Genomic DNA, 26182 nt, shown 5'->3' with positions numbered 1-26182 from the left:
CGTCCGGAGCCTGTGCTCCGCAACGGGAGAGGCCACAGCAGTGAGAGGCCCGCGTACCGCAAAAAAAAAAAAAAAAAAAGAAAGAAAAAGGAGGGAGAATATTATATATATATATATATATATATATATATATATATATAAAGAAAGAAAGAACAGCAGATGCACCATAAGAGACAGACAGATGATAGATGATTGATAGTTGGATAGACAGATAGATGGATAGATATACATATCCGAAGGGAAGGAAGGAGGAAGGTTGCAGTGGGGGGGGGGGAAGGAAGGAGGGAGAGAAGAAGGGAAGGGAGGGAGAGAGAGAGGAAGGAAGGGAGGAAGGACAGAGGGAGGGAGGAAGGGAGAAAGGATGGCTGATCTCCCAGACTGCCTTGGTTACTACTCTTCCTGAGACATAGCTAGTCCCCATAGCTTGAATTTCTATAATATGTAGCGTCTTAATGAATCTCTCTTTACTTAAAAGTTACTTGACTGAGTCTCTTCCTTGTAAGAAGGAGAAAAAAAATAGTATCACTAAATAAAGAAATAAAGATTTGAGCCCCCAATTTGTATAGTATTAAATTTCCTACAAATCATATGCTTCACCTAAGCACAAGAACTTAAAGCCAAACCAACAAAAGAATTTTGTTTTCCAACAAAGCAAGTTCTAGTAACATCCTCAGATCATCATACATTCAGATCAAATGTTTACAGCAACAGCCACATTACACTATATAACAATAATAGATGTTCATAATGATACAGCTAGATCATCAGAAAAGTGTTAACAAAAATTAATTAGCCTAAAAAAAAAAAAAAAAAAAAAAAAAAAAAATTAATTAGCCTGTTTAAAAATTCAGGAGTATACGTTTTCCAAAGATTTTTATCAAACACATCCAAAATTTAAAAATCTAGCACTCAAAAGGTTGCCAATCAGCTATCTGGAATCCTCACTTTCCAGGGTTACTTGGAATCCAGATAACTAAGACTTATTGCATCTAGGAATAGCCTTAAAAAGTAGATCTTTCAAATCACCTATGAATTGTTGCTTTCCTTTTTTTTTTCTGGAGAATAAATAAGTACTAACTTTTTATTATCATCTACCATAAAAAATCTAGACATGAGTTTAGATATATAAAATAGTCCATATTAAAGAATCTTATAAAACTCTTTGAATATTAAAAGTATTACAATAATTAATAAAACTTAATATTTGGAAACAAAAGTCTCCTGAAATTATACTTCCTTGATAAAATAACCAAGCAAGAAAAAAAAAGCTTCAAAAGGCATAAAGATTAGCACAAGACTTCCACTAACTCTGAAAAAAGTGCTATGAAAAATGAGAAAGAATTTGTGTTTTTTAATATACTGAATCCTAAACTCACTTAGCACATCAAATAATCAGGTGAATTTTTTAAAACTCAAAACATAAAACTCATCTTAAAATTTTTAAACTGACTATACATGAGTGAAATTAAACAAAAAAAGAAAATACTTACTAACCTTTATTTCCTAACATCACAGCAAGATGTAAAGGAGTGTTTCCTAAAACAAAAGCAAAAATAAATTAAATTAGTGTAGAAACATCAGAAAAATTATTTTAAAGTGGTTTCATCTCCTTCAGAAATTTCACTGACAAATTTTAAGCAAAAATAATGTGACCACAAAATGATCCTGCTTATGTGGCAAAGTCAGGGTCAGAGGATGCCATGCTTTCTAAACACAAGGTATCTTACTCCTCTTCCCCCCACCTCCCATAAAAAAGATATCCATTTTGCTTTTGGGATTTCTTCTCCAAACAGATGTCAGATTCCTTTGCTGCTAATTTCTCTATTATATCAATCTTTGTTCATTCAGCACACAATTTAAGTACCTTACTATATATATATACTCATCCTTGCTCATAAATATCAATAAGACCCAATCCCAGTCCTCAAGTTTTAATAAATAAAATGAAAACACTAACTGGAAAAAATATATGCACCCCCCCATGTTCATTGCAGCATTATTTCCAACAGCCAAGATATGGAAACAACTCAAGTGTCCATCAACAGATGAATGCATAAAGAAAATCAGTGTGTATGTGTATACACACACACACACACACACACACACACACACACAGAGTGGAATATTACTAAGCCATTAAAAAAAAAGAATGAAATCTTGCCATCTGTAAAAACAGAGATGGACTTTGAGGGCATTATGCTAAGTGAAATAAGTCAGATAAAGACAAATATTGTATTATCTCATTTATATGTGGAATCGTTTAAATATATATGAATATATATATGTACGAATATATATATATGAAAATATATATATATATATATATATATATATGCTGAGAATGAACTGGTGGCTGCCAAAGGTGGAGAATGGGAGGGTAGGCGAAATGGGTGAAGAGAATCAAAAGGTACAAACTTTCAGTCAAAAAAATGTCATAGGGATGTAATATACAGCATGACTATTATTACACTGCATGTTAGAAAGTTGCTAAGAGTAGATCTTAGAAGTTCTCATCACAAGAAAAAAAATATTTTCAACTATGTATGGTGATGGATATTAACCAGACTTCTTGCGGTAATCATTTCACTATATACAAACCTGAAATCATTGTTATACACTTGAAAGTAATAAAATGTTGTATGCCAATTATACTTCAATTTTTAAAAAAGTATATTGCAAAGGTAAACAATTTCTTCTGTCTCAAAATGCTAAATCCTAGGTGGGTCTGTAGAAGATACACATTTTCTGTTTTACTAAAAACAGTACCTTGTTATTCTAAACATTTTGTTTCTGATCAGCTCCAGAAAAAAATAAAAGAAATACACATGTATAAGTATCAATTTCCAATTTGACTGGTCTAGAATAAGATCGTCTTCCACCTTTTCTAAATATTGAACTATTTTCATAAGTTTGCATTCACATTCTATGCCAATTTATCAAAACCAGAAAGCAGTCATAAAAAGTAAACAAACTTGCTGACAAATTAGTGCCAGAAACAAAAGCTCAACACTATGCCACAACCAAAGCCTTTACTTTGGACTATCATTCGTTTTTTTTTGTTGTTGCTGTACGCAGGCTTCTCACTATTGTGGCCTCTCCCGTTGCGGAGCACAGGCTACGGAAGCGCAGGCTTATCGGCCATGGCTCACGGGCCTAGCTGCTCCGCGGCATGTGGAATCTTCCCGGACCGGGGCACGAACCCGTGTTCCCTGCATCGGCAGGCGGACTCACAACCACTGCGCCACCAGGGAAGCCCTGGACTATCATTCTTAATTCCCACCTCTTTTCTAGTTTAAGCTCTCATCACCTTACCTGAATATGTACTGCAACAACCTTCAAGTCTCCCTGCCTCAAGTTTTGCCCCATTTCAATCTCCTCTCTATATTGGAATAATAATTTTAAAACAAAAACTTGACCATGTTACAGTTCCACTTAAAAGGCTGGAAGTGGTCCATATTTTATCTTTAACGTGGCATAAAAGGTTCTTGAGATACGTCCTTACCTTCCTTTCTTCTCCTATTTTCTTCCTTACCCTGTATTTCACCTGAACTGCATACAATAAATTCTCCAATAAGCCAGGTTCTCGATATTTTACACACATTTTATTAATCCTTCCTAAATATTTCTTCCCCATCTGCCTGGCAAGTTAATACTCACCTTTTAGGGCTTAGCTAAAACATCACCTATTCACTGAAGTCTTCTCTAGACAATCAGATGTCCCTCTGCACTGCTCCCAAAGCCCTCTATACCTATCTTTTTATTGCAGCACTTTTCACACTAAACTGTACTTTTAATTTTTTGTGTAAACATCTGTCTCCTTCATTAGACATTAACCTCAGGATAACTAGATACATATTTTGTTCATTCATGTATATGAAATGCTTCCAATACACATCTAACATTCAAAATAGTCAATAAGCATTCGTGAATGAAGGCATGAGAAAAAGTTCTGACTATAGAAACAAACCTTAAAAATATCAAGTTACAGAAACCTGATCACTAAAACGCAACAGGCATTACCTGAGGCAAGGGTTGCAAACTCAAATGTTTCCATAATTAAGTAATGTAATTGTAAAACTTTTGGTGTTATTTTTCCTAAATGTTTACACGAATACACTTGTAAAACCATCTAGCCCTGGAGTTTCCTTTGAGTGAACATTTTTATTATGGATTCATTGTCTTTAATAATAACAAGAGTACTTATGTTTTCTAATTCCTTTTTGTGTGCACTTTGACAAATTAAATTTTTCAGGGATTCTGTCCATGTCATATAAATTGTCACCTATTGTCATACATTTTGTTCACAATATCCTTCTATGATTTTTAATGACATTAAAATTTATGCAGATGCCCCACTTTTCATTCACATTTGTTACTTGGGTTTTCTTTTTCTTTGATCAGTCTGAGGTTTATTAATTTTATGCACTTTTTTAAAGAACAAAGTTTTGGCATGTTGCTACTTAGTGTCTGTTTTAATTCAATAATTCTTACTCTTTTATTACTTCTTTTCTTCTATGTTATTTGGGTAAAATAGACTCAACTTGGGAAATTAAGCAAGTTAAGTTGTTCTTTTTCTAATTTCTTGAAATGGAGTCTTAAATGCTTGATTTTTTTTACCATTTCCTAGTATATTTACCTTTTTATTAATAATTTCTAGTTTACTTGCACTGTGATGAGAGAACAGACTCAGTATAATCTCAATCTGAAACATGTTGAGAGTTGCTTTATGGTCAAGTTTGGTCAATTTTTGTAAATGTTTTCTGTAACCTTGAAAAGAACATGTATCCTAAGGGTTTTGGGTACAACATTTCATATAAACCGACTAGGTCCAGTTTGTGTTGTTCATATCTTTTATATCCTTACTGTTTTTTTGTCAGCTTGTTAAAGAAAGAGGAATGTTAAAAATATCCCCCAGTAATTGGGGGTTTCTATGTCTTCTTGTACTTCTAGCAACTTTGCTTGATATATTTTCAGCTATGTTACTAAGTACAGATCAAATCCTTATACTTTCCTAGTTCAATGAATGATTTTCATCTTGAAGCACCTCTCTTTATCTCAGATGTTTTCTGCTTTAAAACCTACTATGATGTTAATATAACTATTCCAAATTTTTTGATTGATATTTACATGGAATATATTTTTCACTCCTTTCATGTTTTTTTACATATTGTTATATTTCAGATGTGTTTCCAACTGTATGTAGTTGGGTGTTTTTTCATACAGTAAGACAATAGTTGTCTTTTAACCAGAGCATTTAATCCAGTCTCATATGTTATACTTACTGATATTACTGGAGTTTAAATCTACCATCTAGCCTTGTGCTTTCTATTTGTCCTGGTGGTTCCATGTTCCTTTTTCCCATCTTTCTTACCTTCTTCTAAATTGATTATTTTCATTATTCCATTTTGGTTTTTTATCTGTGGATGGAAGGTATATTTTTTTATTTTACTATTCTTTTAGTAGTTATCCTAGAGATGAACTGTCCCATATGGTAGCTACATGTGGTTATCAAGCACTTGAAATGTTGCTAGTCTGAACTGAGATGTACCATAAGTGGGATTTTGAAGACTTAGTATGAAAAACAAGAATGTAAAATACCTCAATAATGTTTTATACTGATCATGTTAAAATAATGTTTTGGATATTTTGGGTTAAATAAAATGTAGTATTAAAATTAATTTCACCTACTTCTATTTTATGTGGCTAGTAAAAAACTTACAGTTATAAATGTGGCTTGCATTGGCTTTCTATTAAACCGCAGAGCTCTAGAGTTTACAATATGCATCCTTGATTTATCAAAGTCTAATGTTAAATAGCACATTCCCTTCTTGAGAGCAAGTCATTGACCTTAGAACACTAACTTCATTCCCTCCATCCAGATTTATATGCTGTTATCTAGTCCCATGAGTTTTTATTTGTACTTTATAGAATCAATATTCATTTAAGATTTCTTACCACTTTTGTTGCTCTTCATTCCTTCCTACCTCTCTAGCCTTCCATTAGAATCATTTTTCTTCTATCTGAAACACATCCTTCAGTATTTCTTTTAGTGGTGGTCTGATAAGTGAATTCGCTTAGGTTTTTGATTGTAAATGTTTATTCAACTTCAAAGGATATCGTACAGGGTATATAATTCTTGATTGGCTGTTATTTTCTTCAGTATTCTATGTAGTCTTATGGTTTTCTTTTTTGTTAAGAAGCTAGCTATAGGAATTTCTACTGATCCTTTTGAAGTAATGTGACTTCTCTGGCTGCATTTAAGATTTTTTTTTCAGCCATTTCACTCCAATGTGGAATCCTTTTTTTAATTCTACTTGGGTTGGACTTGTTAAATCTCTGAATTGGTGTCTTTCATCAATTTTGGAAAATTCTCAGCAACTGTCTCCTCAAATATTGCTTTAGCCCCATATTCTCTCTCTTCTCTCCTGGGGTTCAATTAACATAGAACTGCTCTTACCATTTTTAATTTTTTAAAAATTTCTTTCCCTTTTTCATTGTAGATATTTTCTCCTGACATATTTCCAAGATCATGAGTTGTGTCTTCTTCAGGATCTAAACTGTTATTAAGCCCATTTATTTAATTTTTAATTCAGTTATTATATATTTCCATTTGAGAATTTCTATTGAATTATTTTCCAAATATGTTACTTCAATTTTCATAGTTTCCAGTTCTCCACTAAAATATTCAACCTTGTCTCTCATCCCCCAAGAACATAATAAACATTGTTATTTAAAGTCTCTGTCCATACAAACTACTATATATAAAATGGATAAATAATAAGGTCCTACTGTATAGCACAGAGAGCTATACTCAATATCTTGTAATAAACTACAATGGAAAAAATCTGAAAAGGAATATATATATATATGTATAACTGAATCACTTTGCTGAACACCAGAAACTAACACAACATTGTAAATCAACTATACTTCTATTAAATAAGTAAATAAATAAAAAATAAAGTCTCTGTCTAGTAATAATTACAATAAATGACGATCTGATGGCTGTTTCTCTTATTGCTTCTCTCTGGTTCTCATTCATGTTGTCTAGTTTCCCTATAATGCTGGTCATCTTTAATTGTATGCTGAACATATTTAATTAACTCCTTCTGCAAAAATCTTGAAGTCTAAGAAACAAATTCTACAGACTTTTATTTGCTTCTGACATATGCCTGGGGGTACTACACTAATCCAGGGATTGACATTTTTTTTCTGGCCCTCACAAATGACTCAAAGCTATGCTTCAACCTATAGCAGAGCTGATTTACCTGCAGTTCACCCTTATTCCTAAGCTGCAGCTCTTCAAGTTTCCATCCCAAAAAGCAGCATGTTTAAGAGATACCCCACACCTGGTAGGCCCTGACCTCCATCTTTTGTCCTCTTAGCTCACCAACGCTGTCAAAAGTACCACTCAGCCTCTTAACTGCTTCTTCCGGATTCACAAAAGCTGCTGGGGAAAAATAACCTCAAATGTTAGGTTTGCATCTTTGGATTTCCATCTTCTGCCAGATCTTGGCCCAGTATTCCTTCCTACCTCATTAGATCTCCAAGGCCCTTAAAGTAGAATATTTTATTCTTATTGCCTTCTAAAGAAAAGTTGTCCTCATTATCTAGTTCATCATTACTAGAGGCAGAAATTCTACTTTGATTTTATGTGTTAACTTTTCTCCATCTTCGTTAATACTTTGCTTTCTATTTTTTTGTACTTTTCTGATTAGTGCATAAAGATGCAATACTTTTATAAGTGCTAATGATCATAACTTCTATCAAAATATAATTATTCTCTTAGCACTTTTAAATCATTTTTACCTCAAATTCTATTTTATCAGCAATTGATATTGAGGATTCATAGCTTTCTTTTCTTTACCATTGACTCAACAATAAAATTTCCATTTTTCACTATTCTCCTTCAAGTATGTGTGAAAGTCCTTTTCTTCCCTTTTAGTTAGTAGATGTCATCGTTGTTACTTCTGGAATTTCTTCACTACTCCTTTCTCTTTGTAACAAATGCCATACCTTAAGTACATGAACCAGGGAAGACACATGACACAAACCCAACTAGTCTGATACCTAATTAGAAAATTGTTTCAGGAAAGGGTACAATTCCCACCTGGGTCAAGGTTCTTTTCTGCAATTTTTTTTTGTACTTGAGCCAGTGAGGAAAACTGTCTCTTGCCATTGGAACCCTAGTACCTTAAGGTTCTGAGTATGAGACTGCATATTCTCTACCATATAGATTAGCAGGTCTCAATCAGGGACAATTTTATCCCCCAGAGGATATGTGGCAATGTCTCGCACATTTTTGGTTGTCAAAACTGGGGAGTGGGGGGGTGCTAATGGCATCTAGAGGGTAGAGGCCAGGGATGCTACTAAATACCTATAGTGCACAGGATAGCTTCCCACCACACAGGATCATCCAGCACAAAACGTCAAGTGCAAAGGTTGAAGAACTCTGACATAGAAGAAAGCCCAACTGCAAGAGGGAAGAATTAAGTTCTACATAACACCAGATCTAACAAATTGTACAACACCCGCCCCACCGCCAACAGAAGTCCTGATAATACTGCAGGAAATCTGGATACAATCATGTCACTATTGTCTCCTACCCTATCATTTTCAGTTATATGAATCAATAAATACTTTGGGGCTTAAGCTAGTTTGCAATGAGTTTCTATCACTTGTAAATCCAAGAATAATTACTAACACAATATGGGAATATAAAGCTTTATTTGACACAATCATACCTTTGGAGACTTCTGTTTTTTAAGTTCTGTGGCTTTGCTTTTCTACTTTTTTTTTTTTAATTCGGACTTTAAAAATTCATATTCTGCAATAACAGATTATATAGATAGATTTTAAATTCTATTTATAGCAAACTAACACTTTTTAGAACACATTTTTAAACTCATACTTACCTAACACTCAAAGTAAAAAAGCAAACTATACTTTTGATTCTCATTACAACAAATGAAGAGGTCTGTACTTTTTCTTTTTTACTGAGGTATAGTTGGTGTATAACACAATGATTCACAATTTTAAAGGTTATATTCCATTTATAGTTATTAAAAAATATTGGCTATATTCCCTGTATTATTATCCTTATAGCTATTTATTTTATACATGGTAGTCTGTACCTCTTAATCCACTACCCTCTTCTTGTCCCCCTTTCCCTCTCCCCATATCTATATCTGCGACTCTTCTGTATATCTGTGACTGTTTCTTTTTTGTTATATTCACTAGTCTATTTTACTTTTTATATTCCACATATAAGTAATATCATATAGTATTTGTCTTTCTCTGTTTGACTTATTTCACTTAGCATAATACCCTCCAAGTTCATCAATGTTGTTACAAATGGCAAAATTCCATTCTTTTTTATGGCTGAGTAATACTCCATTGTATATAAACCACATCTTCTTTATCCATTCATCTGTTGATGGACACTTAGGTTGCTTCCATATCTTGGCAATTGTAAAGAATGTTGCTATGAACAATGGGGTGCATGTATCTTTTTGAATTAGTGTTTTCAGCTTTTTTCAGATAAATACCCAAGAGCAGAATTGCTGGGTCATATGGTAGTTCTATTTTTAGTTTTTTGAGAAACCTCCATACTGTTTTCCATGGTGGCTGCACCAATTTGCATTCCTACCAACTGTGTACTAGGGTTCCCTTTTCTCCATATCCTCGTCAACATTTGTTATTTGTGTTTTTTTAAATTAATTTTTATTGGAGTATAGTTGTTTTATTATTTGTGTTCCTTTTGATGGTAGCCACTCTGACAGGTATGAGGTGATATCTCATTGAGATTTTAATTTGCATTTCTCTGATGATTAAACAATGTTGAACATCTTTTCATGTGCCTGTTAACAATCTGTATGTCTTCTTTGGAAAACTGTCTATTCAGATCTTCTGTCTCATTTTTCAATTGGGTTGTTTTTTTGATGTTGAGTTATATGAGTTGTTTATATATTTTGGATATTAACCCCTTATTGGTCAGATCATTTGCAAATATTTTCTACCATTCCATAGGTTGCTGTTTCATTTTGTCAATGGTTTCCTTTGCTATGCAAATGCTTTCAGGTTTAATTAGGTCCTGTTTGTTTATTTTTGCTTTTTTTTCCTTTGCTTTAGGAGACAGATCCAAAAAATTTTTGCTACTATTTATGTCAAAGAGTGTTTTGTTTATGTTTTCTTCTGAGAAGCTTTATTATTTCTGGCCTTACATTTATGTCTTTAATCCATTTTGAGTTTATTTTTGTATATGGTGTTAGAGAATGTTCTCATTTCACTCTTTGACATGTAGCTGTCCAGTTTTCCCAGCATCACTTATTAAAGAGACTGTCTTTTCTACATTGTATATTCTTGCCTCCTATGACAAAGTCATAGATTAATTGACCATATGTTCATGGGTTTATTTCTGGGCCCTCTATTCTCTTCCATTGATCTATGTGTCTGTTTTTGTGCCAGTACCATACTGTTTTAGTTACTGTAGCTTTGTAGTACAGTCTGAAGTCAGGGAGCATGATCCCTCCAGTTCTGTTCTTCTTTCTCAAGATTGCCTTTGCTAATCGGGGTCTTTTGTGTTTCCATACAAATTTTAGAATTATCCATTCTAGCTCTGTGAAAAATGCACTTGGCATTTTGATAGGGATTGCAATGAGTCTGTAGACTGCTTTGGGTGGTATAGCCATTTCAGCAATATTAATTCTTCCAATCCATGAACATGGTATATCTTTCCATCTGTTTGTGTCATCTTCAATTTCTTTCATCAGTGTCTTACAGTTTTCCTAGTACAGGTCTTTAACCTCTTTAAGTATGTTTATTCCTAGGTATTTTATTCTTTTTGATGCAATTGTAAAGAGTTCAGTACTTTTATGCCTCCTCTAGCTCCATTTTTGATTCACTAATTTAATCAGTGGTTATAAACCATTTCTTTACCCATTATAGATTACATGTCTCTCCAAATTTGAAGCAAAAGTGGTTTTTTGGTTTTTTTTGGGGGGGGGGGTTGAAAATTTGCTCTCAGGATTATAATCATATTTGCTTTAATTATTAGACTTATCTATGGTATATTTAACTGGTTTAAAATTCATTATCAGTACTTTTCGGACACACGTCTCCTTTCTTGGGTTAGTCATTTAACCCTTCCAATCTGAGATACTTCTTTGAATAATATTTTTCAGGAATGATATCATGATGGTTGGTCTATTTTCTAGAATGTTACTATTGCTTTCACAAATGAATACTTGGCTAGAAAGAACTCTACAGTCGGCAGATGGTGTATCAAGTATGTTCTAACATTGGCGAGGTCTGAGGCCAAATTGATATACATTTTAGTTCAATATTACAGTAATCTGTGCTTTTTACTTGTATATATGTAGGATTCATTCAATTTTAAAATAGCACCAAGAGGGAATTCCCTGGCAGTCCAGTGGTTAGGACTCTGCACTTTCACTGCCAAGGACCCGGGTTCAATCCCTGGTTGGGGAAACTAAGATCCCACAAGTCACACTGCTCAGGCAATAAAAAAAAAAAAAAAAAAGCGTGAAGATATGCAGATCTCTTTTCATTAATTTTCCCTGGAACAAATTATGAGCTCTAACTTTGGAATAAGAACAAAGTTTAGATACAAAAATGTTTTCTTCTTTATTTATAGCTTTGGGTATTGCCTCTGATCCATTTCTTCTGTTTTATTCTCTGGAAATTCATATTATTCATAGAATAAAATCTACACATGTATAGTCCATATTTATAACTTGTCCTTCATTCTTTTAATCTCCTTTTCCTCTACAGTCTTTGTTTTCAAATTATTTTTGTACACCACTCATTCAATTTTCTTTACTGTCAAGACTTTATTTACTGTACTCAATTTAGATCATTTTAATGCAGTGACTATATTTTTTTAAATTTCCATAGTATTTTCATAATTTGGACTGTCTTCTTCACATCATGATTTAACAGTTTTAGAGAAACAAACTGCTTTATGTGTTACTGAAAAACAAGGCAATTATTTTCTAAACTTTTCTTCTATTTCTTATAGTATTCCTAACAGTATCTTCAGGATACTTATAATGATGCTTCTTTTATAATAACTGTTTTCCAAAGACTGTCAAATGGATTTTTTTTCCTGCTCATCCATCCTGAAATGATTTATTCAGATCTAATATGGGGAAGGACAAGCATATTGCCCTCACTCTCCTCTCAACATTCAAGAGAATAAATAGCAGAAACTCCTCTAAACTCTGAAGCTAAAAGAACAAGCTGATATTTAAGCACTTTCCTATGAGACTCTAATACTCTAAATAAACTCTTACAACTAAATAATAAAAAGACAACCCAATTTTAAAATGGGAATATATGAATAGCCATTTCTCCAAAGAAGATATACAAATGGCCAAAAAGCACATGAAAAGATGCTCAAAATCATTAGCCATTAAGAAAATACAAATCAAAACCATAAGGAGATACAACTTTATGCTCACTAGGGTGGCTATAACAAGTGTTGGCAAGGAGGAAAAACTGAAATCCTCAAACACTGCTGTTGAACCAGTAAAATAGTGCAGCCACTTTGCAAAACAGTTTGCTAGTTCCTCAAAATGGTAAGCACAGACCTATCACATGACCCAGCAAAAGATATACACCCAAGAAAATGAAAACATGTCCACACAAAAACTTATATACAAGTGTTCACAGCAGCATTACTCATAATAGCCAAAAAGTAGAAACAACTCGGATGTCCATTAATTGATGAAAGTGCAAACAAAATGAGGCATATCCATACAATGTAATCTTAATCGGCAATAAAAAGGAATGAAGTACTGATACATGCTACAACGCGAATGAACCTTAAAAAACAATGTGCTAAGTGAAAGACCACAGATGGTGTGATTTCCATTTACATGAAGTGTCTAGAATAATAAAATCTAAAGAGACAGAAAGTAGATTAGAGATTGTCTAGGGCTGGAGGAAATGGAGTGGGGGGCAGTGAAAGGTAAAAAAATACATGATTTCTTTTTAAGGTGATAAAAATGTTCTCAAAGTGATTGTGGTAATGGTTGCACAACTTTGAATATATCAAAAACCATTTCATTGTACATTTTAAATGGTTCAATTGTATGCTATAGGAATTGTATCAGAATAAAGCTGTTTCAAGATAAATAAGAGATAAGTGGCCGATAAGTAAAAACTTATTCACTCTCCTAATAATTTTAAAAGAAAAAGTCTTCCTTAAAAAGGCCTTTTTACTGGATTTATTGTTCCTTAACAACCATCACCAAGGTTAGTCTAGCTCTCAACTAAAATAAGCTCTCTTGCCCACTTGCTTCTTTAGTGTGAATTTCTCTATTCAAAATATAGTACCAGAAAAAGTTTTATTCTTTTTCTACTGTTGTAAGTCTTAATGATAACAATAAATGAAGGCAAGAAGAAGGGGTAAGCTTGCTGTCGGGCACAAACTTGCTCCTGCCATCTGTTTCCCATATTAGAAACTTCTTCATCCTCTAATTCAGGGACATGATTTAAAGTTTTACTGGAACACAGCCACATGCTGATTGTTTATGAACTGTCTATGGCTACTTTCATGCAACAAATGGTATGGCCTGCAAGCCTATAATATTCACTATCTTGCCCTTTAATGAAATGTTTGTAGACCAATGCTCTAATCACTAAGGGTTTCATGTCACATTACAAGTGACAGGATAGAACACCTGTCATTCATCAATATAATTTCTATATGTAATCACACTACATTACTATTATTGAAAATTTCTCTCATTATCTAGTTTACTTGATTCTAGAGTCATCATTGTATTTTAATACAAAGTTAGAAGGAGTTCATAGGTTCTGTTATTTCTCCAACATTTTACCCAGAAGGAAAATCCATTCATTTCCATTCAATAAATATTTACTGAGGATCACTATGTGCTAGGCATAGTGCTAGACACTAGAGATTCAACCATTAATAAGCTAGAAATAATTCTTACCCTCGTGGAGTTTATATTCATAAAAGAAAGAGAAATATAAAATGAAACAAGATAGATTGTAAGTGTTGAGAAAAATAAAAGGCTAAGACTGAAAATAATAAGGACAGACATATTTTTTGATATTTAAGTCAGGAAAATCTCTCTAAAGAGATAATGTTTAAAATGAGATCTAAAAGCTAAGTAAGAACTATGAAATCAAAGAATGAGAAGAAATGCTTTCCAGACAGAGGCCAGAAATAACCTGGCATGTTCAAGGAACTGAAAGAAAATAAGTATGGCCAGACATAGAAAAAAAGGAGGGATTGGTACAAGATTATATCAGAGAAGTAAGAAAGGGCTAGATCATGAAGGGTTCTATAACATATGGTAAAAAATATGAACGTACTTTTAAGTGGAGAAGGCATTAAAGGACCTTGAGCAGGGACATGACATGATACAAATTACATTTTAAGATCACTATTCTTAACATACAGAGAATGGAATGGAAGGGGACATAGGGAGACTAGTTATGAGTCTGGTGCTGTATTCCAGGGAAAAGATAATAAAAATTGGTTGGTCTCAAAGTGGCAGCAGTGGAGACAGAAAGTAGACTGATTCAAAATAACTTGTTAATTAGACATGTATGGGTAAAAAGAGGGGGTAAGACAAAGAATGATCCCAGTGATTGATGCTTGAGAACTGGATAGCTAAATGATGTGATTTACTAGATGGCCAGGTGGGAAGTGGAAAATGATAACTCCATTTTGGACAAATAAATTTTGAAATATCTCTGAGATTCCCAAGTGGAGATAATTATAAAATCTGGAACTCCAAGGAGAAGTCGAGGCTGGAGATATAAATTTAAAAATAAGAAAAGAGAAAGACATTTAAAATCAAACATATAAATTTCTGAATATCCACTTTTGTCCTAATAGTAGGAAAGGTTGTAATAGTTCTTTCTTCACTTCCCTATCTTTCAGGAGAAAAAAAAAGTACCATGTTCTAAATGGTAGAAGAAAAAGAAAACAAGGAACTGATAACACTAGCTGCTGCCAAAGAGGATAACTGGGTGGATAAAGACGGACGGATGGGAGAGAAATTTTATTTTTACATCATATCCTTTTATATCTTTTTATACTTTTGTACCATGTGGACATAGTAACTATTCAGAAAATTACATAAATTAAGGAGAACCTACCAGAGTCTAGAGAGAGCATACAGGTGAAGAAATCAAGGCATTTATGCACCTAGATAAGTACTCTTTGTTTTCTTAAATCCTCCAAGAACATACAGATGAAAAGGTAAAGGCCTCAGCACCTACTTAAGTTACAAATGAAACTTCCCATTACAAGTCCAAATTAATCGCAATTTCAAAAGATTTATGAACTAGAAATGACTTTGAGTTCAACAATCCAGTCCCTCTCACTTTAAGGTAAGAACATAATCAGAAATACATACTACTTACAATCAAGGATGCCAAATGTCATGCTATGATTTCAATATTTTAAATGCAAAATAATCTTCATCAACATCATTATCTACCCAATACCACATTTACTTTACTGACTAAATGTATCATGAAACTAAGTGCTCAAGTATCCTAGTTTGACCCTTCACCTACTATCCCCTCAGTTTTCTAAGTCCTCAACCTACTGCTTAAACTAATTTGTTACACAAAGGACACTAAAAACTTAAAATAACTTTCTCCATTAACTTTTCAAAATATACTTTTAAATCTGAAATTGGATGCCTTGGTTCTAACTTGGAAAACAAAACTGAACTCTGTTTTGTTTAATGAGTAAAAAACATTCCAGTAATATTAAGACCACTATAGTCTTAAAGTATGCAAATTATCAACCAAATGGCTGGCATTTACACAGCATATATTATATACTATGTGCCCAGCACTATGCTGTATACTTTACATATCTTATTTAATTTGCTCCCTAACCCTGTGAGACAAAGATTATTCCTATTTCACATGTCATAAGAAAAATACATCTAAAAATGCTTAAGTAATTTCCTAAAATTACATATCCAGAAATTGTGGGAGTCATGACTCTAAAATCAGTTTTCTTTTTACTATACCAACGGATTTCAAACTTTCTGGTTTCAAGATTCCATTATACTCTTAAGAATTATTGAAGATCCCAAAAATCTCTTATATGAATAAATCTATTGATATTTACGTTAGAAATTAAAATTGTTTTAAAATCTTCCTTATTAATTTTAAAATTACAATAAAACCATTACATGTTAATACAATTTTTTTATGAAAAATTTTCAATTTTCCAAAACAAAACAAAAAGAATGACAAGAGTGGTACTATTTTAAATTCTTTAATTAAAATTTTAAAACAATTTAATTTAATGTCTGGCCTAATAGAAGACAGCTGGTTTTTATAACTGGTTCTGCATTCAATCAGGTGTAAATGTTGTTGTGAAGTATATGAAGAAAATCCAGACTCAGACAATATGCACTTGAAAAACAAAGAGGAGTATTTTAACAGCCTTTTCAAATAATTGGGGGTATTCTTTGATACTACACCAAAACTTAGTAAGTGGTTATTTCTTTAAGGTTTGTTGCCATGTGAGATCTCAAACAGTATCAATAAATTTTTTGTACTGTGGTACACTGAAATTCATTGGTTTCTCTTGCACTCTGAATGGATCTTTTACTGATGCATGGTTTTGTAACATCAGGCATTGATCAGTCTAAAAAATACTGATTTACTGAGTTATGCAGATCTTCCAAATGTCAACACATTTCACTATACAAAAATTTTTAAATCACATTTAGTAATATCACCAATCTGACCAGAACAGTCTTTAAATACTAGGAAGCTGTCAAGCTTACAGTGACAGAGACAAGTTTTCCAAATTCTAAAGTGCATTTCAAAGCTTGAATTTTTTAATTGGCAACAAATACTGTCAATTGTTTTCCTTGAGGTCACAGGTTCACTTCATCCAATTTCCAGAAAATGTACACCAAATATCCAAACTGTGATAACCACAGTTTGTGTGTAAGCTGTTCTTTCAAATAAAAATGGTGTTCCATGACAAAAACAGCTAGTTTGGCTTACAACTCAACTGCACATATGTTCTCCCTTTTTTTCTCTTCAGTATGCAGCAGAAAAGCATTATGCATAATTCACATTATGTCACAAAGAATATAAAAAGTATGTACTCAAGATTAAGACTTCAAAAATTAACAATTTCTACACCTTCATCAAAAACATTGTGAAATTGCCTTTTTTTTTTTTCCTACTTTAAGTACACGGCAGTGAATAATACAATGACTACTAGCAGTTTGGTTCCTTGATTCATGCTAATGTTCCAACAATTTTACCCACCACTGCTTTTGTACCATCAGTGAAAATGTCAGCGCTGTGAAAAAGGCAAACAATGACTTTGGGTTATTACAAAAATAGTTTTGACTTCATGTGCCCCCAAATGAAGGAGCAAAGCAGGAAATTACAAGTCCTAGAACCAACACAGCTCCAGCTTCCACAGACATCTTCAAGTCTCATCCAAGCAAGCAATAAAAAGGGAGAATTTTTGTGCTTTCTCTCATAAATGGTACTATAGTACTAAAACTCACACACACACATATTACTTTCAATTTATCATCAACTTCTAACCAGCTCTACCTTCTCATTATTTCCAGTTACCCCTACTTATTATAATAGCATGTTAAATTGACCCATGCCCCCCACCCCAAGTTTCTTTTCTGCCTCATATAGCAGCCAGAAAGAGCCTTTTAAAATCAGATCATGTTACCTGCTACTCAAAACCCTCAAATTGCTTCCTATTTTACGCAAAGTAAAAGCCAAAATCCTTAACAATGGTCTACAAAAGTTCTACATGTTTACACCCCGGTCTCAAAATGTCCCATCTCCTCCCACTCTCTGCCTTGTTCCAGCCACACTGGTCTTCTTCCTATTCTTTGAACATGGTACCTTTGTGTTTGCAATTCTCTGCCTAAAACTCTTTTCTGCCTTATTTCTCTTTACCATATTTTTATTAGTTCGTTTATTATTTATCTTCCCCCATTAGAATGTAAGCTCCCTGACAGCAGGGACGACTTTGTTCATTTTGTTCACTGCTGTAACGCCAGCACCTAAAACACTGTTTATCACATATCGGGAGTTCAGTATATATCTGTTAAGTGAAGGAATGAATGAACAAAAAAAGGGGAAAAAAAACTATGAAGAACCATTAGAATAGTGTTAAAATCTGTTTTTACTCTCCAAAAAGCACTTTACCTCAGGACAATGCAGGTCTCCACATGATTCTCTATGAAAGCCAACCAATATCCAAGAGGATATGCAACACAGCACAGGTGACTTTATAGAAGTCAGCACAGTGCTGATTAAGAGAGGATAAATTAACACACCTGACAGATATCTACAGCCAAGAATCCAAATGCACTGAACCGAGTTACACGAGTAGTAGATGAAAGATGACTGACAGGAGAGTCAAATAAACCTTTTAGCAAACTAATAGGCAGTATAAATTCAAGAATCAGATAAAACCTCAATTGAATGAAGTCCTATCTAAACCTCAAAAACTAGAATGTCCTCTGCTGAAAGGTACGTCACAGCAGAAGTAGAACAAGATATTGATATTAATGGATATTACTATGATATGAGCCTTCATCGTTAAAATATTTTCAAGTGTGGTCTCCCATTTAAGACTATAATGCCCCAAGAGACAGATAGTATTATATCGACTTATTTCAGCAGTTAAATAGTACAATTACATAAAAACCAGTTTGTAGAGAAGCATGGTCTCAAACTCAGATCTGATTCCATATACAGAAAAAGCCTTCTAGTTTTACAGATGATCTTTGGGATATCAACAAGACTAACAGGCTTAAGAACAGATGAAATGCAACCACACAGTTAAACCTCACATATCCTGATAACTAACACCATTCATAATCTTAAAACAGTTAGAAATGAGACCTTTTCCCTTTTTCCTACCCTCATTTGACATGCTTCTGTCTTGCTCTAAAACTGATCTTCTACCGCTCCCCAGTGAAATAAATGGTATATGAACAGGAATATACTGTTTGTCTTTCCAGTCCCTATCCAATTTTTGAGAATCTACACTCATTTTCTAGAACACAAAGCATCCTGACAATTACCTTGTACTCTTCATTTAGATTTCTATGACTTATGAATGCCATTAACTTGGGACAGACATATTCAGTTGTCCAATAAGTCCTCCAGAATTCTCCTGCCTCATTGCCGATGCCCAGGACACAACATCATCAGTAATTGCTCATTTCTGCTTCCTTTTTTGCCAAAGTTTGAAGGTCAGACTTCCTACTTCTACTGTGGTTCAATGAAGGCAGCTCTCCAGGGGTAGCTCTGCAGATGTGTTCATATCACAATTTCAAGTAGCAGTTCACGTTCTATACTGCTAATGATGATGGCATCAGGAAACAGTCTTTTAACACCAGGATAGTCCTAACACCAGGACATCTGTTGGAGATGCACATGCAGGAAAAGGTGAAAGGAAGAAGGTTCTATTCATACAGTCATGAAGATCAACTGAATCAACCTCACAGATCAGTGGAGTGACAGATTTCACAGCCAAATCACCCTCATGACCAGTGACAGTGCATAAAACTTTAATGGATTATCTTGGGCCTCCAGAAACCACTTTTTCCTAAGGGAAAAGGAGGTATGCCTTCCAAAAATAAAATTCAGAAAAGACTACAAAACACGAGGAGGACAAATACAAAACTACTAGTGTTCTTTTAAAGATGTGCCTCTTGACTAAAATTGTTCACCTGAGACTTCAAGATTCTTTTTTCCATGCAAAGTTTACCTTTATAGTCTCCTTTTCTCAAACAGACATATTGTGCTTTATTCTCTTGTATCACCCATCATGAATGTTAGTGACAAAAACAAAGCAGAGAAAATGATATCAAAGGAAAGATCAATTAATATAGAACAAGCCAAAATAAACATATTGTATGGGCACCAAAAAGATTTCCTATTGCCTCCATTCTCAAATGTACATTTTTAAATTTTCTGAATGTAAGATGTTTTAAAATCTCTGTCTGAAGAAATCCGTCAGCCACCAGACACAAGTTAACCATTTCTTTATCACTTCACTGAGTTACCTGCATTGACAGGAATAGTCTCAAACTGACTTGTATCTTAAATTTGAAATCTCTAATCACTATGTAAAATAACTTCAAGAAGATTACACTACAATTCAGTAAAAATGAAAATTAACTGTGTTTAGAGAAGATGGCTTGTCACATGCCAGACGATGTAATTAAAGGCAGTAGAAACTGCCAAACCTCTCAGAATAGATCAGAAATTTTTCACATCTAGGAAAGGCTGGTTTGAGCAATTCATATATCAAGCACTTTTGTCACTCTGGCCCCTAAAAGCTTCTGACTAATGTCCAAGATAAGGTGTTTAACTTGCAAAGATATTTGACTCAATTAAGGGAAAAAACAAATAGGATGCAGTCAAAATCAAGAAAGTCTTCTATAAACTTCATAAGCATTCTCAATTCTAAAGGGGAAAAAGTAAAAATCATTAGCATCAACTATAAAAAAATAGCATGTTACCATGATGCTCTAACTACCAATGGCAAAAAAGGATTCAGAAAAATCTTCACACTAAAGCTTAAACTTTAATCCTATACTAAAAAAAAAAAAGGGTATATAACTAAAGATATACTAATGATATAAGGTTTAAGTAATTTTTGTACACTCAATGTATCTTTTTCCCCACCCTAGAAGAGCTGTTATTAAATATACCATGTGTCAAAATCATTGGCATATTTGAACACAGTGTATATATGATATTATGGCTGTTACTGTATTTAACTTACATTTCAAGAGATGTTTGGATCCAAATACAATATTCCTCAATATAATTGATGGCTTAGAAAAAGCAATTCAAACTCAACTAACATTTTTCCATAAAAGAAAAAGCTCTATCCTTGCTCCTACTCAATTTGACAATAATTTGTAAATACACATACATACACACACACCAAAAAAAGTTTTTCAGTTCAGAGATCACTGCAAACTGAAAGAGCTAATGAATAGTGAGCTAAATAGTGACCAAATTAGGATTCAATAAGCTTTCCAGGTAGGTAGAATAAAGCATCAAGACTAACAAGATAAAAATTAATAAATGTAAAGTCTTGTTTTGAGGTTAAAAAAAAAAAATAAGGACAAGAAAGGACAGAATGGAAAGACAGCCACTTACTTGAGAATAAACAGTATTAAAAAATCCACATACTCTTGTACTATATTATTTAATGTATGCTCTTTACTAATATACATTACTAAATGTGTACTGCTTAGAGCAATAAATATAGTCTCTTTGTCTTTGCTGATAAGGCTACTATAGCTTCAACACTAAGGTTAGTTCTGGGCACCATCCTCACAGGAAAGAACTAACAAACCAGAGTTTCACTAAAAGAAGATGACTAAGATTTTCATTTACTTTTTTAATACACTTCTATAGCATTTACTGTGTTTCAGGGACCATTCTTAGCACTTTATAAACCATGTCATATGAAGAATGGATACGGAAGTTAGGAATGTTTAACCTGAAGATAAGAACATGATAGCTCTTGTTTGTCAAATACCTAAAGGGCTATCATGTGGACAAGTAGCCTATTTATCCGTGCCATTGCATAAAAAGAAACATAACAACAGTGAGAGATTTGGGCTCTACAGAAAATCTCTGTGAGCTGTTCAGTGGCATTCTCTCTCTACAAGTACTAAATGAGAAATATATATTAAAGAACTTTGCCATAAATTGCCACATACACATTATTAAAATTGACTTCTTTGCAAAATAGTGCATCCTGATAAACAGAAATATTTACAAACAGGCTGATCACGTGCTTTGGAGTTCTTGCTGTTAGTTCAGTTCCCAGCTTTGGAACTTATTTACTAAGTATGCAATTTTGGCAAAGTTTCCTTGCCTCTCCAGGCTTCACTTTCCTCACCTTTAAAACAAGGATAAAGCTACCCTTTATAGCAGGGTTATTGTGAGAATTAAATGTAATAACGTATGTAAACACTTAGCATAGCACTGATGTATTTAATAAACTGTATCTGTGATGATGATCATCATCATTACATTATGGAAGGAACATCTAGTGAATATAAAACTATGTCATATGATGTGATATAATTGTATGGCTCTGCTATGCACCTGTATGAGTGTATGATTCTGCTATGTACTCATCATGCTATAACAATCCAAATATAACAAAGAGCTTGTTTTTGTTGGGTGACTCAAAACGCATTTATCTTTTGTAATTTGAAAGGAAAAATAATCTAAAAAGACTAAAGTATCCAGGTTAGTAAAATTTCATGAGCAAAAGTAATGTAATACAGAAGGGAAATTATGCAGCTACAGGGGAAAAGGAGATTAAAGAAGTAGCACATTAAATAGAAGCTACTCTTCCTTAGGAGTCTTCACTGCAGGAGATGAGAATGTAAATTGCAGGCAAAACAATTACACTTTCCACAAGTATGTGAACCATTGGTTACATTCATCAAAAATATCGACAATGTAACAGAACATAAACTGGTGCAGCCTTTAAGAACAGTACTGAGGTTCCTTAAAAAACTAAAGATAGAGTTACCATATGATCCATCAATCCCACTCCTGCGCATATATCTAGAAAAGATGAAAACTCTAATTCGAAAAGATACATGCACACCAATGTTCGAAGCAGCACAATTTACAATAGCCAAGACATGGAAGTAATTTAAATGTCCATGGGTAGATGAATGGATAAAGAAGATGTGGTATATATAGACAATGGAATACTACTCAGCCATAAAAAAGAATGAAATAATTGCCATTTGCAGCAATATGGATTGACCCAGATTATCAGACTAAGTAAATCAGAGAAAGGCAAATATCTTATGAGATCACTTATATGTGAAATCTAAAAAAACGATACAAATGAACTTATTTACAAAACAGAAATAGACTCACAGACATAAAAAACAAACTTATGATTACCAAAGAGGAAAGAGGGAGGTAATAAATTGGGAATTTGGGATTAACAGATACACACTACTATATATAAAACAGATAAACAACAAGGACCTACTGTATAGCACAGGGAACTATACTCAATATCTTCTAATAACCTATAATGGAAAAGAATCTGAAAAAAATCTAAAATACATATATATAAAAAACTGAATCGCTTTGCTGTACACCTGAAACATTGTAAGTCAACTGTACGTCAATAAAAATAAAAATAAAATCAACAATGTAAGGGCAGCTAAGTACAATGCAAGCATTTAGTATATCAAGACGACTTAGAAAGAGAATTTCAGTGGGCTAAGGAAGAGTTCAAGGGTATTCAGGATTCTAATTACTTTGAACAGAATTTGTACTTTAACAAACCAACTCGTAAATGCTAGATGACAGATATGCAAGCCCAATAATCCTGCAATTCAGTACCTTCTGTGATCAATCAAGAAAATCAGTTCTAACATACTATACTATCATACTTTGTCAGTCATAGTCACCTCTCTCTTCTTTCAAAGGGAATCAACTCTCAAAAACAAAGTTTTATCTGTTTTCAGGTACATTTCAACGTAATGGAACTCTATATTTTAAAGGCAATGGCCGTAAGATAAACCATATATATATAGCTACTATGAAGACCAAATCTGAAAAATGTCCTAATAACTAAACAACCCGAAGCTACAACAGATCTCCGACTAAAAACTGTTTCCCAAAAGGTGAGAACATAATTACCATCAACGAACAATATTATGTCGTTGCAACAATAGTAAAGTAATTAAATAAATTAAATGTAGGAATGAAAAACTGGGTGCAGCTTTTAGGAACACTCTGGGGGATTTGATTTTTGATAAATGAGAGGTAGTAATTCTTACAATATTGTAAATTCAGAATACAAATGCAGTTGTTAGAGAATTATACAACCAACAGAAGTCTTACTTTTTTTTTAATCTCAATTTTTGCCCTAATTGTACATAAGAAGCCTAGAGTCCAATGGAATTAAGGGAGGTTATTCCACAGCAAGTATTTCATTAATGTGTTACACTATTTTGAGCAGAGTTGAATGTGTTCTAACTGAATGTACACAATACTCACGTTCAGTTAAAAGCCGAACTATTAACAATATTTGCCAACTACCCAGTTTAAAATGGCCTATCAAATGTTGAAAATATCAGTATTGACAATAGTTTTCATTAATTTTCTGTGGCTTAAATGTCAACTCAGTCACATGTTTTTAGAAGAAACAGAAAAAATTCAGCTAATAAATTAAAGCAAAAAGTAGAAATACAGTCCTTGAATAACAAATGACACTATATGTTGTCATGTAGGACATGATGAGGTTACTATGAAAAATCATAGTACTATTTTTAGTCACAGATCATCAAGATAAAAATTACTATTAGCAATTATCTATCTAAAACAAGCAAAAAACTCTAAGCTCTACTTCAACAAAATCTTAGCCACTCACAAGTCACTTTACATGCCCTAGGTATCAAATGCCAACAAATTTGTACTGTGGCTTTCAGAAATCAAAGCATTTGCAAAGTGTAAACACTTTGTACCAAACTAAGCTTCCTAAAAGTAGAAGAAAAAAGAAAGAAAAGAAACAACCTGATGGCACGTAGAAATCACAACCAGTTGCAGTCAGGTTGGGATTTGTACCTGGGCAGTGAAGGGAGGTGGGCAATTTATATGTTCAAAATTCAAGATCCCAAAGGGGTAGGGGGGTTGAAGAAGAAAAGATATAGTTCAATAAACAATGGATGATGACCAGGTTGGATGAGAGGCAATCTAAAATTTCTTATGGTCAAGAATCAACACATTGAAGCCCTGTCTCAAACATAAACAAAACAGCTTCTAAGAGTTTGAAGTAGCCAAGGAAGAAACATTCCTTCGCACCCACAAGAACCAATCCCGAAACCACTGGCATGCTATTACAAGATTTATGGGCATTTGGCTTGGAATGGTGGGCAAAAGAGAGGAAAGAAGGGTCTGTTAGGATTTCAGAGGCCTGGGGAGGCACAACCTAGGCTCTGGGAAGAAGTGGACAGGGGCGAGCACTCCTCACCGTGATTATCTTTCTGCCCGATATTGTGCGTGCGGATGAGTGAGGACAGTCTCCTCACATCCCCCTTGAAGACGCACTCGTGCACCGGGTAGTGTGCGGGGCAAATGCCTCCACCTGCGACGACAGCAACGGTGTTGGTGCCCGCTAAAAGAGCCGGGGACTGGGAGGTGGTAGTCACGGAGGAATTGTGCAGCGGCAAGGCCGGGGCGCCGGGGGGATTGGAGGAGGCCGGAGCTGTCTTCAGCTGTAGCCGGTGGTGATGGTTACTGAAGATCTTATGACAGGCTCTACCGCCCTTGCTGCTGCTGCCTGTGCCAATCCTGCCTCCGGTAAAAGTGCCGCCGAGGGCAGCCGCCGCTTCCTCATCCCCGGGCTCCAGCAGGTCCCCCTCTTCCTTGCTGGGCTTGTGGTCCCTCCGCAATGAGCGGATCTTCTCCCCGGTCATCGCCGCCAGGGGCAGAGAGGGGATCCAGGAGGTTCACCCCTGGCGACGAAGCTTGCGCTGCGGCGGCACAAGACGATTAGAGCGGTGGCCAGGATACTCCAGCGCAGCATGAACTCCCAGAGCGCCCCCGAGCCCGGGACAAACGCATCTCCCGGAGGAAGAAGAGCCGGCTCTCGCCTAGGCACGAAGGGACGCGCGCTCGCTGGGGGGAGCTAGAGTTCAGGTGCCCACGACACCAGAATCCCCGTCGCCACCGCCGCAGCCGCCGCCACTGCCTCACACCGAAAAACAGGGCACGGCCATCTTCCCCTGGCTTCTCTCGCGAGAACTCCCCTGGGAGGGAGGAGGGAGGAAACACCGCGATAAGTGAGCTGCCTGCTCCCTCCCTCGCAGGTTCTGTTCCCAGAGTTGCCGAATGCCGGCTCTTCCCAGGCAGCGGGTTCCCGCCCCAAGCTGGAGTCTCTGAACTAAAAGACCGGGATCCAGCGTCCTGATGGCCGCGATTCTTGTGGGCCGCCTGAAACCTTAGCCTGCGTTTGAGATATTCGATGCACGTTGTAAACAATGACAAACCCTGCGACCTCTGGGCCTCCCTCAGGAGTGCTGACTGACGCCAAGGCACACAGGATATGATGTCACTGAAATGCACAGGACACTCATTCAATAAA

At 34.7% G+C, this 26182-nt stretch overlaps 1 protein-coding gene across 2 annotated transcripts in view; it reads right to left on the bottom strand.

Annotated features, from left to right (window-relative positions):
* The window catches only part of ANKRD13C (ankyrin repeat domain 13C), an 83114-nt gene extending 57260 nt beyond the window's left edge, over window positions 1-25854 (bottom strand). The window contains exons 1-2 of one of the 2 annotated variants that reach the window (XM_007104393.2): window positions 25070-25854; window positions 1495-1536 (exon numbers count right to left, since the gene is read on the bottom strand). In XM_007104393.2, coding sequence (XP_007104455.1) covers window positions 1495-1536; window positions 25070-25514 — 487 coding nt within the window. In that variant the 5' untranslated portion in view covers window positions 25515-25854. The remainder of the gene's footprint in view (window positions 1-1494; window positions 1537-25069) is intronic. The other variant, XM_007104394.4, reaches the window with a different exon arrangement.
* Window positions 25855-26182: the final 328 nt, after the last annotated feature.

This window comes from Physeter macrocephalus, chromosome 4 (assembly GCF_002837175.3).
Source record: "Physeter macrocephalus isolate SW-GA chromosome 4, ASM283717v5, whole genome shotgun sequence".
Lineage (NCBI taxonomy): Eukaryota > Metazoa > Chordata > Mammalia > Artiodactyla > Physeteridae > Physeter > Physeter macrocephalus.
This window is presented reverse-complemented; position numbering and strand designations above follow the sequence as displayed.